Raw genomic sequence first — 19,496 nt, 5'->3', positions numbered from 1 at the left:
AGGAAAATCTGGTCTTCTTACGAGTGGACTAACTTCTCACGCTGATTTATAACATACACTCCCAAATACCATCACAGAGTTTATTAAAGCCTCGAGTTTTCTTTGAAATCAACCAGCAGATAGGAAACTGAGCCAATCTTCTGATGATCCATTTCAGAAGAGAAAAATTTCATGATACACACCAGATTTAGATCTGTGGCTTTTAAAAACAGAACCTGTCAAATTTTTTTTGACATGGTAATCTTCTTAAGATGCATTTCTCATAGACTATTTTGCACATATTTCTGTTTCACGACACAGTTAACGATGGAAACAAAATACATTCTATATTCAAGAGCTTCCAGTTTTCTAATAAAGATACTTCAGTTGCTCAGGATCACCCATCTGCTAACAGAGTACCCTTAAGTGTTCTGATTATAACATAATACCTCAGTCTCTTGAGGTAAAAATTTATGTGAAAATTAGAGGACAAATTGCAAGAAAATTGAGGAGCTCTTCTATGGCCTCCCTTGCATTTAGGCCATACTAACAGCTGCCCTGAGAAATCTGGGGAAAATTACAACATGACTAGCCTGATCTGATTCAAACTGCACTTGCCATTTAACAAGGCAACAGGCTGATACGGCTTTCAAATCGTTTGAAAAATAGGACAATAAGTTGCTTTTGGAATGTGTGCAGACACCCTATAATACTACCAGATCGAAGAAAATCTCTGGGATATTTTCCATTTCCAAAATGCTTTTCAGACAGCTAACACCTGACTCAAGCTAAAGGGCATCCAAACACTGCCAAGAGCCTGACGTTCGTGGATCCATAAATCAGAACCCACCAGAAGCAGGGCAGCGTCATTCAGACTGGTCATGCCTTCCCACAAACTCCTCTCGGTTGCTCACTTTGTGAATTATGCACGACTCAGACAGGAAAGGCCAAGTGCACTGCTTGTGGCCAACAGAATGGTTCTGCTACCTTTTCTCATCAACAGTCAGCATATGCTTAGGGGAAGCAAACTTATTTCGGTGTCAGCTAAAGCAAAACATGGTGAGTGAGCTAAACCTTCTGCCAAAGCCAAATCAACCTCTAATCATTCTGAAGCTCTCATCTAGTTATGTGCTATATGGATGCCACGGAGAGTGTGGCACGCTTCATTCTGATGATAAAATCATTCTGAAATGGAAACAATTTTTGTTTCAAATTATGAAGCTCAGGAGGCAAATGAAACACTGAGGCGCTTTATTTCATGGCTCAGAAAGGCTTGAGGCCACGTGTCAAGAATTATAGATAGATCTGAAGGACAGTATTTCATACTCTGGAATCAATAAAAGTTCAAGAGTTCTCTCAACTTTTCAATACCATCCATAGCCTGCATCAATTTGCTCTTTTGGGTATTTATATTGTTTATTTATATTGCTTATTTATCAAAAATTTTATGTAATTCATTTAAAGTTTACTTTCTTGGAAAGGTAATAATCTTGGTGAAGAATAAGATAAATGACAAATTCCATCAAAGCCTTTGTTCAAGTCATTGTAGAATCTGAAGTCAAAGCCAAAAATAAGTTAACTTTATGTAGAAAATCATAATTTATTTTCTAATATCTATAAAGGAGCATTAGCTGGAGTTTGAGGGTCTAATTTCTATTTAGTCGGGGAAAGAGTAAGTTTTTGTTTATTTCTATGATCTCTTTTAATAAATTTCATGAGCTATTACTCTGGCACAAAGAAAAAAAAAATACGGTATCCTTCCTTATTTTGGCTAGCAATTAACTGCCTATATTTGAAGACATCCATGCTACAAACTTTGCACAAAAATACTTATAATAATATTTTACACATACGGATATACATGCACATCAGACTTCAACTTTGATGCAGACAGAAATGATCACATTACTCAAAACAAAATGATGAAACTAGAGATTCAACCATAAGTATGCAAAACCCCTTTTTTATAGATTCAAAAAATTAAAATCATACTTTAAAAAAAGATTTAAAGCTTTATGCCATAAGGGGTTTTAAAAAAGTCTCTATGATTAAAGCAAGACTGTGAGGACTATCAGACTACAGGGAACAAGTCACAGCACAACTGAAGTTCTGGATGAATGGGTGCACACAGCTGGTTACCTTAAGAGAGTGTACCACGGGTTCAGGCTGCTGAGAAGGTGTGGTATGTCCACTGAAGCTAGCTGGAGAGTTGGGTGAACTGTTACTCCCATCAGCCCCTGATGACAACCTAAAAGAACCCTTAGTAGAAAATCAACAACTTTGTTATTAAAACAAAAGTCGTTTGGAACTACACAGATGTCATTCAATAGTCAATTTCACTGCCAAATGAGAATAAGCCCTTTTGTTGATTATTTTCTTGGCTGTCTTAAGATTCTATCAACCTGTTAACTGGAATACTCTTGCTGCTTTCAAGAACAGTTAACCAAGAACCATCTCTATGCAAATCTGAATGTCATCCTTGATTTAACAAACAGACCACTGCCTCCCCCTCACCAAGGGCTGGCCATTAGGAACATTTCAAAACTGATTTTTGAAACTTAAAGGTACTCCAGAGTAGGGAATTCAAGAGTTACTCCACAGCTGAATGAAACATGCTCACTCAGCAAGCTAAATGCCACATTCCATATGGCATAAAAAAATGAAGACGCATCAGAGCCTTGCATTGGAGAAGCTGCGTCTCTTATAAAAACTCTTTTTTGAGGAAAAAGCCTATAATGGAGCAATTTCCAAGAGATTTAAGCAAATACAACATTCTATTTAAGAAAGGTTTCTCTTTATTTCCTTGCCTTTTTAAAAATGCAAATAAAATAAATGAGAAATTATATCTTCGTTGTGCGATTCTCCAACCTAATGGCTGAGGAATCAGAATCCGGGCATGATGAATCTGACCTGAGAGTCACAGCAGCCACACAGGACCTCGGCATCTCCCCCAGGGGTCTGTACATTTTCTAGAAGTTGCTTGGGGACAGATTAGAAGCACAGCAAATAAGAAGAAAGCAGTAACCATCCAGCCTCCTAGAAAATGCAACCCAATGGGAATTTTCCGACCTACAGTTTATGGAGATCATTATACTCTTAGTGAGCTCCAGAGATCTTAATTTCCGCCATTAACAAACCTACAGTTCTTCCCTGCCTAACAGATTTATTAATCTGCTCCGTTTAAGTTGCTCCTATGATTTCAATCCCCTGAGAAGGACCCGCTGAGTGAATTCATAGAGGTAGCAAACAACAATGGTTTGGGACATTTATTTTCCAGAACCTACAGGAGAGCTTCTGTGTTGCACATTTTAGGAATGGGAAGGAGAATCTGAGGACAGTGACAGTCATGTGTATGAACTGTACGTAAACCAGGCCATTAGTAAAGATAGTGCCATTTAGCTTTATAAAGATTATTATTTTTGAAATTTGGAGTATTTTCTCCCTTTCCTTGTTGTCATTTCTTGCACTATGTCCTTGAAGTTCCTCTTGCCACCTCACAAGTCTCCTGAAGCCCTGCTCTTTTCTCTGCTCCAAAGGGTGGTGTAATCAAATCAGATCCTCTCCCCACTCTCACTAGGGTGAGGAAGAGCAAGGAATGGAATCTATACTTAGATGACTTCTCCTGCTTCTATTCTCCACTGCCACTAACAAGGACCCTAACCACAGGTTCTGTCACAGGGCTTCCAGTGACAACAGCCCCACACTCCCCTGAAAAAAAATCACTTCATAAAATCTGCTTTCCTATTCTCGTAAGTCAAATCATATCAAAGATGATAATACCCAATATAACTAATAAAAGGAAAACTATTTGAAGTTCAAAGATAGTGAAGGGAAACACCCTCTCTCTCCCACCACCGAATTTTAGACATCCTCTTCCTCTATGGAAATCAAATAGGTCCAAAATTAAGGGAATTTAAAGGACGTTCTTCCTCCTTAAATAACCCTTGTCCTTTACTGTTTTCTTTCCCTACGGTACCACCTCTACGAACTCTGAAAAAGCTTCTCAGGTTATGCAGGATTCACTTCAAGCTTCTGATATGGGACCCACCAATGCAGCACTACCATTCCTCTGACAGGTAATCCAGTTTAGCAAGGGATTACTCTAGCTAAAGGAATCTTCCCCTCTGAGCTACCTTCCCTCCAGTTCTTTCTTTCAAACCCTCTTCTGCCCAACTCTTCTGTTTCAAAGCTTTCCTTCCCAGAACTGGTTAAATGGTAGGTCTGTCAATACCGGCATGCTTTTGCATGGGCATGAGGCCTCCATCTTCTAGGGTATCTTGGTTTTTAGAATTGCTAAACTCAGCGATAAACAGCTCTCCAAAACCAAACCTTTTGGTCAATTTAGTACTACTTAAATTTAGGGAGAGTCCTTTTCAGGCCATATCTATTCAGAAACAACCAACCACTCTTTTATTAAATTCATATACTTTTGAAGAAAAAAAGAGGCTAGAGTGGTGCAGTGAGATCTTTCCTAGAGCATACAGTGGGGAACAACCCATCACTGAGGGGGATATTCTACTTCAAATTAATTTTGAGAGCCATAGACTAGTAATGAACAAGAAAGATCAAGGTCCACTTTTTTTGTGTTTTGGTGACCCCACAAAGGCAACCAGATGCCTATAAAGTTGTACACCAACTGGAGCTAAAGAGTTTTCTAGATTATAACAAACAGAATCAACCATCTCATTATATCTCATTTAGTTACTATAAAATAAAATAATTTTATGTGTTTAGTAGAATCAGACCAATATTAGGAGAATTATCTAGATTCGTTTGATATATACTCACTGTTGACTAAACTCCTTTTCATGAAAGGTCCAGGGAAGAACCATTTGTTTCTACTCAGGTATTCGGGCTTTTTCAACTTTGACCTCCAGGTTCAGGAAAAAACATCACTGAAGACGACTATTTAGGAGGTGAAAGACTCCTCTCCCATCCTCCTCCCCAAGTTTAGACACACAAGCAACTCCCTTTCATGTGTACAGACTTGTTCTCTACCCGCCCCAGTACAACTTCTCCTCCAGCAACAGAAGCCATCTGGTTACGCACAGACAAATGCAGCCAGCTGACTTGTCTTCACTCACCGGGAGAGTGGGCAGGCATCGTCCTATTCCTCGGCACCCATGCCACCACTGCAAGACCCGCCGGGCTCTGGGCCCCCAGCCTTTCTCCATATTTGAGCTGTTTCTAGTTGGAGGTTGCCTTCTATGCTGGGTGGCCTTATATTTGGAACAATACGATACAATCACTCAGAAAAATACTCTTTCCCAAGTCTCAAGAAAGCAGATAGAACAAGAAACGTAATGAAATGAATCACAATGACAATGGTGAGCTGTAGCGCGCACAGCTGGGGGCGGGGATAAAAATAGAAACAATCTGAAGTCCTGTATATTAAAACTCACACCGAATGATTCTGTTAGGTTTATGGCAAAGTATAACTACATTCACAAGTTGTTTTTAAAAAGAGGTAGATGACAAAGTTAAAATTACTTTATTTCATGGGTTTTACCTGTGAAAAATAGAAAATAACCATAAACCTTCCAAAGTAGTTAAAGAATTAAACAAAAATTCTTTGAAATGTAATTGGGAGCACTATACACTTTGGTAAAGACACTCAAGCTGGGTAGATACATTAATACTATACAATAATACTACTAATAATAATAATAACTGATAATGCATCAACTTCTCAGCAAAATTTCTGCACATAGAAGAGCAGAGTGAGCTTAGAGATCACCACTTCACTAAAATAACTATTTATACAGAAAACATATACATACTTATAAAAATGCCCATTAATCAGTTATCTCCCACATTTCTGTACTCTTTGAAACCAGATGTCACATAACAGAAAGAAAAAGAAAATACAAAAAAATTTTCCTTAAATTTAAGCTTTCTCTGTGACCAAACTGCATAACTCTATTAAAAATTATCAGAAGCACACTGAATGTATATGAACACTATTTCCTATTTTTCATTAGAGACATTTAACTAAGATTACTATATGTTCCAAGATTAAGAATACAGGAAAAAATTTTATAGAAAATCCACAAAATGGTCCAACAATTCCAGTGTCTAAATTAAATGATGAGGTTACCTTTAGGAGACTGAAAATGAAAGCACAATATTTTAGCTCGCATCACTTCATTTTGCTCAATTGTGAATAATATTGACCTAGTTTTGACCTTTCCCTAACTTTTGGAGGCTAAACAATAAACAAAATATACCACAGTCTTAAGTGAAGGTAGAAAGAGGAGCAATTATGACCAGTGGTCGGTTCTCATAAAACTCTTTCTGAATCTATGAAATCAGCATCAGTTTCCTACTGAATAAGTAAATTACATATATTCTATTGCTCATAAACAATTGAGAGAATTATATTTGTACTCGGCCCACAACGATAATTTCATCAAGGCAACAGTGATTTGACGATTGCTCTTTCAGGATTTATTTCTTGTGTCAGTATCTAATTTATTTCAATCATAAAAAGAATGATATCCAAAAATTTATGATACGGTTGCTGGCTTAAAATTTAACTATCATCTAAATCTGCAATAATTCTATTTCTAGGATGTTCATTTACAAGTGATAAAGTCTATTTTCTGACTTTGGTTCCTTCTATGACTTAACATATCTCTCAGACCTTATGCTCTTCGGAGTCAACAACTGAGTGAAAATATACAGGAACTCCCACTTTCATGTAACAAAGTTTATCATCAAATCCAAGAAATCGAAGGTAGCATCTATCACCATTTACAAGTCTACTGGAAAGAGCAGCAATTTAGCTACTATTTAGAGAATGCACAATATTTTCCTAGTTTCAGAGGGTAGATATAACATGAAGAAATAGCTTTACTTTTAAAGGGTTTTTAAAAATGTATTAAACATATTGCTTCATAATTATATAATAGGGGGAAATAAACACGGACCAGATTTTTCTAGAAGAATAAACAACTTAATGCTGTAATAATTTAAAAAGGAGTGGTATTCTTTTTCAGTATCAGAATTATTGATTTTCTATTCCTTCAAAAAAAGAAAGGAAAAATTTTGAGTGTTCTAGACCAGAAATCATCTTTGACCTTTAAGTCAAGCATTTGAATGGTATTCATATAGACTTTTTCTTAAAAAAAAAATTGACTTCTACTTCAGAATCAAGGAAGAAAAATGAAGCTATGAAAAAATTTAAAAGATCTCCTAAACAAAAAGAAAATGTATTATTTATGGTCTCACTGAGTGAAATTACCATAATTCATAATATGAATTTTAAGGGAGCTGGCAAGATGATGTTATTGTGATTTTTATCTTTTTGCTATTTTATGGTCATGTTTTATTTATTGCTATTTTTAATAGTTAAATCATTTTAATTAACACTCTGGAAGTTCCCATTCTTCTGCCTTAAAGAATGACTCATTTTTAAGAATATTTAACAAGAAAATCAGAATTTTTTTCCCCATGGTATGTGGGATAAATAAAAAAGAAAACAGGTATCTCATACTGAATATTTTTCTTTAGGTTACTGTTTTCAAATCCATAAAATTTGGGTGCTACAATGAATATGGTTTCTCTTGCATAAATAAGCTTCCATTCTTCACAATAAAATAATCCTATTGCTATTTGAAATACTGCTGATGAGCCTTATATGTGCTTTTTCTCAAAAATAAGAAAATGATACTAACAGGCATTACAAAGCAGTCTTTTCATGAGGCTGAGTGCAGATTTCATTGTGCTCACCCTATTATTACCCTTAGCCATACCCACCTCATAAACAATACCAGTGAGGGATGACATCAGAGCAAAAGGTACAGGCAGCTAGGGATTTCACCTCCGTCTCTTAGATCCACTGTTTCATTAGCTAACTGAAGTAACACACAAATAAAGGGCTACACAACTAAGTCTCCTGAACAGTATATGAACCTGAGTGTAATACTCACTTAGTCCTGGGTCCACTGTCTCTTAAAATGCAATGAAACTACAGAGATATGGAAGCCATCAATTTGGAATTATTTTTGAAATTTGTAAAATTATTCAAAACTCATATGTGTTCCTTTCTATGAGTCCTTAATATCACTATGTTATGTAAGTCAAAAAGGAAAAAAGAAGGTACAATTTCAAGTACACAAGAATTAGCTGAAGGTCAAGAATTGAGGATCACTGAATTTCTTTTAAAATGTTAATGTAAATACTCGATTTCCAGTGCCTACCCATGCAAAAACAAAATGTTAATACAATTATACTATGGTCAATAATTTTTATTCCTATAAAACTCTGGAAATCCCGGTAAGGGAACTATGGTGTAGGTTTTTTGTTTTCTTTTTTTATTTTTTTGTAGAAAGTAAATCCTGAGACGAAGGAGGAAGGGGACAATACAGGCTGTGTGCCTAATTCACTGGGCTTCTCAGCAAACCTCCAACATACCCAGATAAAAAAGTAACAGAAAAAGCCTCCATGAACTCTTTGTTTGCAACCACACAATAAAGAACTGGAAAGTAAGAAATGACCTGTATTTGAGCTAAAGGGAATAACTATGAGTCCATCTGACTGGGAGACTTTTACCTTGATGATTTTGGAAGGAAGCTGAGATAGACAAACTAATTTTCATTGGACACTGGTTTCAGTTTAGCACAAATCAAAGCCAGTTGTCTCAGGACTTTCAATGGTCAAGTTGGATGGTTTTCCAAGCTAGGGCAGAGCACAAGCTCCTTTGTGCTTAAACATGAATTCAACACAGAGATTTCAACCACTATATCTGCAATATTCCCTTCTAATTATAAATAGTTCTCAGTCATTTATTAAAATATGTAAGGTAAGACATAACAGTTTCTCTTTTCTTTGTTGTTCTCAATGAGTTACATATACAATGTATGTAAATGAAGGAAACCAAAGCCAATTTTTCAAAAAGTCAGACAATTTAATTTTTTACCTGGTCATGCTTCTTTTCTCTAATTTGGGTGAATCCAGAAAGTGTCCGTTTTTCACAGAATTAATGAAAAATACTAAGAGATATTCAATATTATATGTTATCTAAAACGCATGACTAACAAAAGAATGGCTACTCAGAATTTGATTCGTGGTACTTGCAATGCAGAAAATTTTTTTAAAAAACTTACAGAAAAACCCTTTATTAGAGTTTCATGTATTGATGAAGTCAAGAAATTTTTTTTTTAATTTAATGAAAATTCTTCTTGAAGGAAGTTTTGTTTTCTATTGTAAAAGTAAAGAAAATGGATGTGGTGGGTGTCTTATTGAATATAGTTTTATATATTATATACATAAAATACATATATTTCCAGTTGGTTAGCATCGCATTTGATAAAATAATATAAAATACAGGTTTCCCACTTAGATATATATGAGATACAATGTCCTTGAAACAAGTTTTAGAGTTAAGTCCTTTTATCTATAATAGGAAGCCAAATATGGAAGCCTGACAATTGATCGGTTAAAGTGGTTTCCTGTTACTTAAAGATGTTTAATTTTTTATAAGTCCTGAAGCTTGGTCAAACTATCATATAGTATATCCTACTTTATCAGAAAGCATATGATACTTAGTTTAGAAGGAGGGATGAATTCACAGTTTTTCCTTATTATAATGCAGGAGCAGATGCTTTGTTTAGCTTCATCAGGAAAATAATATTTTGTTCAGGTTGGCCAATCTCCATTCTGTTATATTGTAAAACTATCCTAGCACACAAATAGAAGCTCAGGTTAGAAAAGGATTTAAAGGTCACCTTGACAAACCCTTTCTAAAAATCCTCATGAATAGGCTTAGAAATGCTGAGTTCCTCTGCTTTGCTCTAATGACAATAATTAGGTGGTTGTATTCAAAAAAATGTGCCATTTCATTTAAGGGAAGAATTTACTCAATACTGATTTAAAACATTAAATACTTTCTTGAACCTAGAGATGTTCATTCATTTGTTCACTTAAATATTTATTAAGCACCCACAGGAGGTAAGACCCCATACAGAGTCACATAGGTCTCTATTCCAATAAATCTGTCTTAAAAGAGAAGCACAGTGAATTCAAATCATGGACTTCCTGGGTTCATACTGCCTGAGTTCAGATTCTTGATCTGCCACTTACAAACTGCATTACTTTGGATGAACTATGTGATCTCTCGGTGTCTCAGTTTCCTCACTTATAAAATAGGGATATGGCTCCTCACTTCATGGCTTTGGTAATTTACATAAAAGAGTTGTTAAAACAGCACCTGATTCATGAAAAAAAAAAAACATTCTTATATTTGTACTATTAACCACAGTCATCATCCATTGCACAAATTAAGCATCAGCTCCCCATTCTCTACCTTCATTCTATTTCCTGTAACCTGTACTCTAGATTTTAACTCTGTATGGTAAGTGAATGTATCGCAATAAAAACGCTTAAAAAAACCAAACTTCCTGGCCCTCATTAAGAACGCTATAAGTGTATGCTGCCATTCTCACAAACGCTTTTGCTCTGCTGGCTAGCACATTCTATAACTTGCTTTTCAATCTACTTCCATATGTTTGCTATTTAGAGCAAATGTTCTAAACTGGGGTTGATTTGGTCTCCTGGTGGGGGACATTTGGTGATGTGCGCAGACATTTTCAGTTGTCACAACCGGGTGGTTGCTAAGGCATCTGGTGGGCAGAGGTTGCGGACGGTGCAAAACCTCTTTCAGTGCACAGGACATCACCCCACAACCAAGAATCATCTGGCCACAAATGTCAATAACGCTGAAGTTAAGAAACCCCAATTTCGACAAAAGAACTATGCTGGAAAACTGCAAAGCAAAATTTCAGGTGTCAGCTCCACAGTAAATTTATGAGTCAATATATGAGAACCCATCATCCACCAGATTAGGAGCTAGCACAGATTAAAAAGGAAATTCCTTACGCTTCAGTCCTCAACTGGTCCAAGTATAATGTCATCTATATATCCTTCCACAAATTTAATAGGAAATTATTCTTTCTAACAAAAGGTGTATAATTAAGAATACCCAAACCATCCTACAATGACAGCAGCGCTAGCCGAAAGAGAATGCAAAACGGGCAGGGCACAGGGCACTGGTCCAAAGAACAAACAGTTCTCTGAAAAGAGCGACACAGCAGACTGAAGCACCTTGAAAACTGAGACACACCAATCCTGCAGAGAATAAAACTGGTAGAAGGTCCTTTGTGAAAATTAGGGAAGAAAATAAAGGCTCCTTAACAATACAGTGATGAAGGGTAACTCATGTGAGCACATAATACATGTTAATACCTAATAAGACACGAATTATGGACAGGTGCTGTTCTCAATAATCTTCACCCCATAACAAAGTTTGTTTTCTGTGTTTTGTTGTCGTGGTGGTTGTTGTTCTGGGGTCTGAAAGATCCTCTGTTATTTCATGTACTCATCCTGTAGCTCCTGGGCTTCAGGGAGATCTGGGAGATTCTGGGGAAGATCAGGTTGGTTGCAATGGCCAAGGGGTCTTGGGGACTCACAATAGCAGCACATTAACATGAATCACGAAATGAGATAAACTGGTACACACCAGCCGAACACCAGCTTGGTGCTCATTTGACTTTCTCCACTCAAGACACATATCTGTGGCCATAACAGTTCCATATAGGATCTGTATGTCAGTTACAAAGATTTCATAACTTAGGACTTGCTAAAGCCACCCAAAGGATTTGTTGAGAGTTATTGACAACTCAGGTTGGAATACTAAATGAGTCATACTATAAATGAAATACATTCGAGTTTTGGCTAAATACAGTTATCTTATCAAGACAATAGCCCATCTCCTGATCTAACTTTCCTCTCTTTGAGTTTCTGGGTCCCATGGCTTTTTGGTCCCATATCAGTGAGAAACAGGATGTCACTCTCTTGATTCTGGTTCCTTATATTCTACCATGGCCACCCTCTTTCTCTCTCTCCCATGTTCCCTCACAATTACTCTATGACAAAGCCACTATTATCATCCCTGTTTACTGATGAGCAAACCCAGACACAAAGAGGGTAACTCATTTGCTTAAGTTCACACAACTAGTAGCAGTAAGAGACAGAACTTAAACCTGGATCTGTTGGCCTCAGATCCTACTGCCTTAAACTCTTATGATAGTCTACATTTTACTGTAATATGTTATATTATCTTGGAGCTCCATGAGGTCAATGCACACGATTTGTATTATCTCTGCAATCACAGCACATACTGTCCTATCTGCACGTAGTATGAGCTCCGTCAAAATCAACTGAACACATTAATGGAAGATCAAATCAATGCGTGGGACAATCATCTCAAATACATCCCTTACTTGTGTGCCTACGTACTTGGTAACTAGTAGGTACACAACTATGCAAGTAATTAGGGCACATTTCTAGAGTACCAAAATAGTTCCATTAAATGAAACAGACATTTCTTTAATTGTCCATATTTGACAAATTGAAAGGCATTTCAATTTCTACTCTTTTTCTCTCATTAGTCAGTTATTACTTGAGAAAAATGAGTTTATCTAGAATTACCTCCTCCATCTATTCTTAAAGCTACAGTGAAGATAAGATATATTAAGACAACAGCAGAAATGATCACTGGGGATGATCAGCAGACCAAAAGCATGAATCGACTTTATTCCCATCAAAACCACTATGTAATCCCATATATTATCAAATGGTGAGGGAACCAGGTTTAAAAACTGGGAAAAGAAAAATTATCATTGGAAAGGATATTATTTCCAACTTCCTTAAGTGTAGGCCTTCTATATGGTTCAATCTATATGGTGTTCCCATCTAAGGAAACCCAGAAAACAATATTTATTCGCTCACTCCTCATTTATTTTACCAAATAATAGTTAAAATTCAGATCTGTAGAAACAAAACAGAGATGGAAATCAAGCTGTCATCAAATGATAAGGCTCCAGGGAAGGCTTCACTGAGGAAGCGAAGCCTGGGGTTAAATGGTAAAGGAAGCGCAGGAGTTCACTTGTTACGAGTAAACTGGTAACTTCAGTTCACAGAACCTGAAATCTAAAACAGATGCCATGTTCAGGGAACCAGAAATAGTTTAGAATGATGTAAGCCTAGGATGTGAGGCACAGAATAGCAAGAGCTCAAGATGACATAAAAGGCAGGAGTCAGATCAAAGAGAGCCTTCTATGCCATATGGAGGTTTTGGAATTTATTCTACATTGAGGCATAAGCCCTACATGACCTAATTTCTGTTTTATAGATTACCCAGTAATAACGTGGAGAATAATTGGAGTGGGGCAACAGTAGCTGAAATGGAGTCCAATTAGGAGATTAACAATGAAGTTCAAGTGAAAAATAATTATACATTGCCTAAAAGTGGGCCACAGCAGGAGGTATGAAGAGGAAGATGTTCATGGATTAAGGGACAGGGTCCTTCGAGCCACAATGCTTCACTGTATGGAGACAGTGAGGTCAAAAAAGGAGTGAGGATGGCTTCCAGCCTCCGGTTAGGTCACCAGCAAAATGGCTGCCAGGATAGGAAATAGTAGGGGAAGAAATATGTTTAACTCCTTCATCACAGTTTTTAAGTCAAGCTCAAAAGCTTGAAATGTTTTTTCTCACAGATCCCCCGAAAATGGTTTTCTTCTGAAACATAAGAGAATTGCAGAATATTAAAATTGTCAATGATTTTAGTTTCATGCAACGATCATTATTATATCCTTGATGAAAATATCTGCTCAAATAAAACAACGCTCTTTTAAGAGAAAAAAAATAACTTTGAATTACCTGCTATTCCAGGTGAAACTTACAGATATATAAATATGCCTCCCAGAAAAAAATAAATAAATGAAAGTAATTGCAGGAGGTTCTTTTTATAAGAATTAGAGAGGGCAAACCCCAGGAAGAAAAGAATTAATGTCTTGAAAGGGCTAAGACGGCAAACACCCTGTCTCTTTGTAGCCAGAGAAAGAGCAGACAAACAATAGCAATGAAAGCTTGACAAAAAAAAAAAAAAACAAAAAAAAATCACTGTTTAACAATCAGTAGGAAATGTGGACAATTCGATTTAAGGACATTCTGTATCTGGATAATGAGTTTATGTGTTTAATTTTTGTCTTTTATTAATTATCCCCCAGAGAGAAACACTGAACTTTCTAGAAAAAAAGAAGAAGGATATATATCTAAATTTAAAGGTTAAAGTTAATTAAATGGTAAAAACTTATGACATAATTTTCTGAGAAGCCCATATCTGGATACTTTTACATCTTGAGCTTATTAAAAAAAGGAGGGGGATGGGGCAGAAAGGGTAGGATACAGAGAGTTAGGGCATAGAACTGAGTTGCCAGCATGGATGCAACAGCAAAGAAGTAACGCTAATTAACACTGGTTCGGCTTGCATGGCAGAGCCCATTAATGGCTGTATTAAACACCTCAGCACGCTATCAGGGCCCAGTGGAAGACATACGCAGAGTCAGAGCCCCAGGAACTAAACAGCTATTCAAAATAAATACTTGTTGAGTAGAATAAGAAATATTGTACTGGGAAATGGTATTTGCTACCTTAACTTCGGCAAAAAGAAGGATCTTAAGTCTCTTTCCAATGGGCCTGCATGAAATGGGTAGGTCAAGACAAGAGAGAAACTCACAGAGCAGTAGCTTCATACAAGGGCAGCTATTTCTCTAGGACACCGATTAATAACACAAATAAGTATGTCTGCTTGTTGGACTGCAGTGCTACCCATGCCATCTGTTGGTAATTTCATCTTGGGACATTAACAATGATCTTATGCTTAAAAGTTCACAGAAACAGGAATAACCAAAATGAATCTAAGTAGTGTGACCCCTGCATACTCGACAGTAATAAAATTACCAGCAGGGAAAATAGAAATCTGCCATCCAAACTGTTCTTAAGCACTCTGAGCTCTACTTTCAAAATATACCGTGAATCCAACTCCTTTTCACCATCTCTACCCTTCCAATTAGCTCAAGTCACCATCATCTCTTCAAATGAGTGAACTAGCTGCCTAGAATATGTCCCCTCCCCCTACCTCTACCCTCCTTCTGGCTTGTCCCCATCATTAACAGTGACTTTTTAAAAATGTCAATCAGATGATATTGCGCCTTTGTCCGATTTACCCAATGGCTTCCCATCAATTCAGACCACAATCCAAACACATGGCCTTGGTCAAGACCGCCTACAGGTTCTAGCCCTGTGGGCCTCTCTGACTTCATCTGTCACTCTCCATCTCACTCCTTTGTTCATATCACACTGGCCTCTGGCTCCTGCTTCTTCAAATATGCCTAGCTCACTCCTCCCTTAGGCATCTGTCCTTGCTTCCTGGAATACTCTTTTCCATGATATACACCTTTCCTGAATTCAGGTCTCCTCAGATATCATTTTCTCAGGGAGGCCCTTTCTAACTCCATCTAAAGTACCCCCTCATACCTACCACTCTCCAATTCTCTTGTCTGCTTGTGTTTTATTCATAGTGATTATCATTTCCAGAGAAAGTTACATATTTTTGGTTTTAAAAATAATCCATTTACTAAAATGTAGATTCTATGGTGTCAAGAACTTTAACTTTTTTATTCAAGGTTGTATTGCCATTGTCTACAGTAGTGCCTATACATTTTTTTAAAAAGCTCAGAAATATTCAAGGGATAAAAGGCTGAATGAATCGTCAATACAAGACCATTAGCCTTCCATGAATTGCAGAAATTCCATTGCCTATTTGTCATGGGTTGCTTTGGTTGTATTACGAAGAGCAGTGGAAGCACACTAATTACTTACCACTGAATGAATATCCCTGTACCAATCCAACAATAAATGCTGTCAACACTTCTCATTCCAAACAGCAAGGTTAGTGCATCTGTCTATCCTCTATGTGATTCCAGGGGGAAGAAAAGGCTAGCACAGATAACCTATTTCGGTTGGGAGAGTAATTTTCAACCCATCATTTCATACAAACTTGGACCACAGCTAATGCCACAAACCAGATTTGTCTCTGGGTAAGCACTTGAGAGGAATGTGACAGGCCCAGCTAACCTTTAAATACACAGCTAAAATGTTCTGAAAAGTTGACTGAATGACACTGGGAAGATTTAGGAAGGGCAAATTAAAAAAAAAAAAAAAAACTTCTGAAAATCTAAAATGCTTACATTAGCATTACCCTGAAAACAATCAGGTAACCAATAGTACTATTTCCCAATGCTGACCACAGATTTTTAAAAAGTAAAAAGTATCTTGCTCACTCAGGAGAGGAATAGGCCAGAGACTAATGAGCTCTATAAGCCACTCACTGCCTGACCCTCAGCAAGTCACCTGTCCTCAAAGATAAAATGGAGAGGCTCATCAATTAGCTTCATGTGGTGGCTGTGAAGGGTGACTAATAAATTTGATTGAAAAGCACTCTGAAAACATTAAGTGCTATAGAGAGGGTTGATAATCGCCAGGTTGGCATCAGTCACCAGCTAAGCACTGTGAATGCATTTGGCTCTTTTCAAGCTCCCCACCCCTCGGAGCTTCCAGTGCCAATCAGCCTGGCAACAGAGCAAGGAACATGCTTCTCATTTTCTTATAGGTCTTGTTCCTGACCTACAGAAAACACGCTGGAAACACAAACTAGTGTTTGCTCTTTCCTGTTCTACCCTAAATACCCTGCAGTTCTCCGATGTGTGCTTCCTTTAGAAACACACATATGTGATGATTAAAAACCATGTAATTGACAAAGATCAAATGAGAGGAGAATATTAACAAGAAGGACCTGAAAAATACAGAAATTCACTTAATTTCTACCAGTGGTCTTCCAGTTTCTCGTTCTCTCATGAAATGTCCTCTCCTAAATGAAAAGGAAGATCAATTGATTTCTGACCTAACTCCAAAACCCAGAAATGGTTTTCCTCATTCACTGGTAAACATGAACTTAGAATTCCACTTGTCTCTGAAGTGCTCTATAGAAATTCATGTTCTTTCCCAGCTGCCAGCCATGTGCTATCTATTTTAAAGATGTGACTTTCCCATGTTATCTTCCCAGCAATCTTTCTATGACATGCGAGAATAGCCAGGACACTAAAAGTAATATAATCAATCCATCACTAAAGTTAAGGTCACCATAAAGATGCATTTCAGAAAAAGTACAGATTTCCCATTGGATATTTCCACAACTTTCTCTGCTACATGAAAGGTCCTCACATTTTTGAGTCATATGCAGTCAACTTAATCTCCAGAACCATTTTATTCCAAAGAATTAAGAAAGAATACCTTGTGTCTTGTTCAGTTACCCCTCTGTTTCAATCATGCACATTTCAAACCCCAAATATTGATAATCTGGGGAAGAATTATAGGACAAAGAAATGTAAATCAATGAAAATCAATCAACAAATACTTTTTTAAAAAAAATGTAATAAATTCTTTATGTACAAATGAAAATGTAAGTAACAATATGAGAGGTCAGTTTTACAAAAAGACAACAACAAAACAGATAACCCATACTTTTAGTGTAGTGTACACCAATTACTTTAGTGTATCGCCAGTGAGCCAAATTCAGCCTACCACATGTTTTGTAAACAAAATTTTATTAAAATACAGTCAAGATCATTCATTTACATATTACATGTGGCTGTTTTCACCCCCAATGGCAGACGTGAATAATTGTGACCAAACTGCCGTCTGCAAATCTGAAAATATTTACTATCTGGCTCTTTACCAAAAATAAAACAAAAAAAAGTATGTCAAACCCTCATATAGAGATTGAACAGTTCATTGCAGACTGGAAAAGTCTGAGAAGTTTCTAGAAAAAAAAGGTAAGGGCCTTAAGGAGAAGCTGTAATTGAGCCAGCAGATAAGTGATAAGTAGACCAATATTCTCTCCTGAGTAACCATTTATTTGGGGACTCTAAATGTCTTTAAAGTGGCTAAAAGAATGAGATCATCCCATGCTGGGTAAATAATTATTAGAGCAATGGAATCTCACAGTAAGAGTCAAAACAGATGGACTGGAAATAAAACCAAGTTTCATTTGATTGAACCTAGTTCAGGTCCCAACGACATCACCAACCCCAGAAGTTTGTTTCAGATGGTGGGGGTGAGGGTAGTGGTAGTAACATTGATTTGACAGCTGTCTCACTTCAAGAGAAACACACTTGCCATTTGACGGATTTTGGGGGAAAATGGGAGGTACATTAGACTAGTGGTAACAAAGTTTGGGCACAAACCTTACTTCTGCCCATTGGTAGTCATTTTCACATCTGCAAAAGAGGGAAAATCAAACACAGGGGCCCAAGGTCAGAAGGGGAAGCTGCATGGAGACAGAATGAATGTTGGGTTTATATCCAGGACCTCAGCTGACACTCAGGATGTGATTAGTACTTGTGAAAGAAACAAACCTCCAAGGCAGGTCGGTGGACTCAACCAGGAGATTTAGCATTGGCATCTCCATCCAGTTAACTGTCTGTGCCCTGAGGCAAACTCAGCTGCAAAGTTTACAGATTCTTAATGCTCCTGCTATGGCATAATCCCTATTTCTCTGAGAGAGACAGTTCATTTAAGGCTTGACCCCATCATTTAAAAGAAATCATTTAAAAAGTAAAAGGACTAGAAAAATAAAGGAAGTGGGCATATACTTTTTATGGCCCACAATGCCCCTCCTTGGGCCCCAAGACTTATCTTCAACCCATCATAATGTGAAAAAACACTTAAAACCCAGGATTGATGCCCTCAAACAGAATTCATTATGAAAGATACACCTAAAATAAAATCCAAATTTCAATAAGGCAATAAAGTATTAAAAAGCCAATGTTATAAAAAAAAATTATTTAAAGACCAATTGAAGTCATGCTTCTTTATAAATTACTATAGCATCATTTAGAGCTCTGAGAAACCACCCAGAAAGTTTCGATTTAGAGTGAAAAGAGGTCCCTCCACACTCTCATGACTGATTTTAGTGAACAGTGTTGGTATCTGACCAGGGACAGCTGCCCTTACCTGCTCTCATGCCCATCTTTACCTTGTTCCCAAGGGTCAAAAGCTCAGCCAAGGGTTTCTCTAACCAAGAGACTATTCTCCAATATGTGAGACCACCTGAGCTACTCTCTTCACAAGTCACCATTTAAACATAATCATTGGTCCAATCTCAGTGGACTTCCCCAATGTTCTTTTCAATAGCCAAAGGACCTGGGCTGCCATCACCAACTGTCTGGCCATCTGTAGAAGTTACTGAGAGAAAGCAATCAGACTTTTAATCTGAGAGTAGGGTGGGAACCTGGAGTGGCAAGAGGATGGGGAGGATCCCAAACAAAATAAACTGCAAAACACAAAGTGGCCAAATCATTTTTTTGTCTAAAATTCTTTATCAGAAAGATGTCATCCAAATTCTAACTGTAGTTTCTGTCATCTTTTGGGACTCAAGCCAAAGAGTAAGATCAATCACCCCACACAATTTATTTGTGAACATATTGACTGGGATTGTAACTGTCTTTCTGAGTGTGCATTTTTGCTTTTCTCTCATACATTAAATTTGGCAGCATACAAAAATGTTTAGATAAAAAAGTATCTCTTTTTGCCCTCAAGACATACCCACTCTTCCA

At 37.1% G+C, this 19,496-nt stretch overlaps 1 protein-coding gene across 5 annotated transcripts in view; it reads right to left on the bottom strand.

The window, feature by feature from the left end:
* CCDC85A (coiled-coil domain containing 85A) overlaps nucleotides 1-19,496 on the bottom strand; it is a 627,527-nt gene that overhangs the window by 448,873 nt on the left and 159,158 nt on the right. The window contains exons 4-5 of one of the 5 annotated variants that reach the window (XM_077134277.1): nucleotides 5,064-5,198; nucleotides 2,119-2,238 (exon numbers count right to left, since the gene is read on the bottom strand). The exons of the other annotated variants lie outside the window; for them this stretch is intronic. Coding sequence (XP_076990392.1) covers nucleotides 2,119-2,238; nucleotides 5,064-5,198 — 255 coding nt within the window. The remainder of the gene's footprint in view (nucleotides 1-2,118; nucleotides 2,239-5,063; nucleotides 5,199-19,496) is intronic. 5 annotated transcript variants of the gene reach the window in all.

Source organism: Tamandua tetradactyla, chromosome 17, assembly GCF_023851605.1.
Source record: "Tamandua tetradactyla isolate mTamTet1 chromosome 17, mTamTet1.pri, whole genome shotgun sequence".
Classification (NCBI taxonomy): domain Eukaryota; kingdom Metazoa; phylum Chordata; class Mammalia; order Pilosa; family Myrmecophagidae; genus Tamandua; species Tamandua tetradactyla.
Note: the sequence above shows the minus strand (reverse complement) of the source record. Positions and strands in the feature narration are given on the sequence as shown.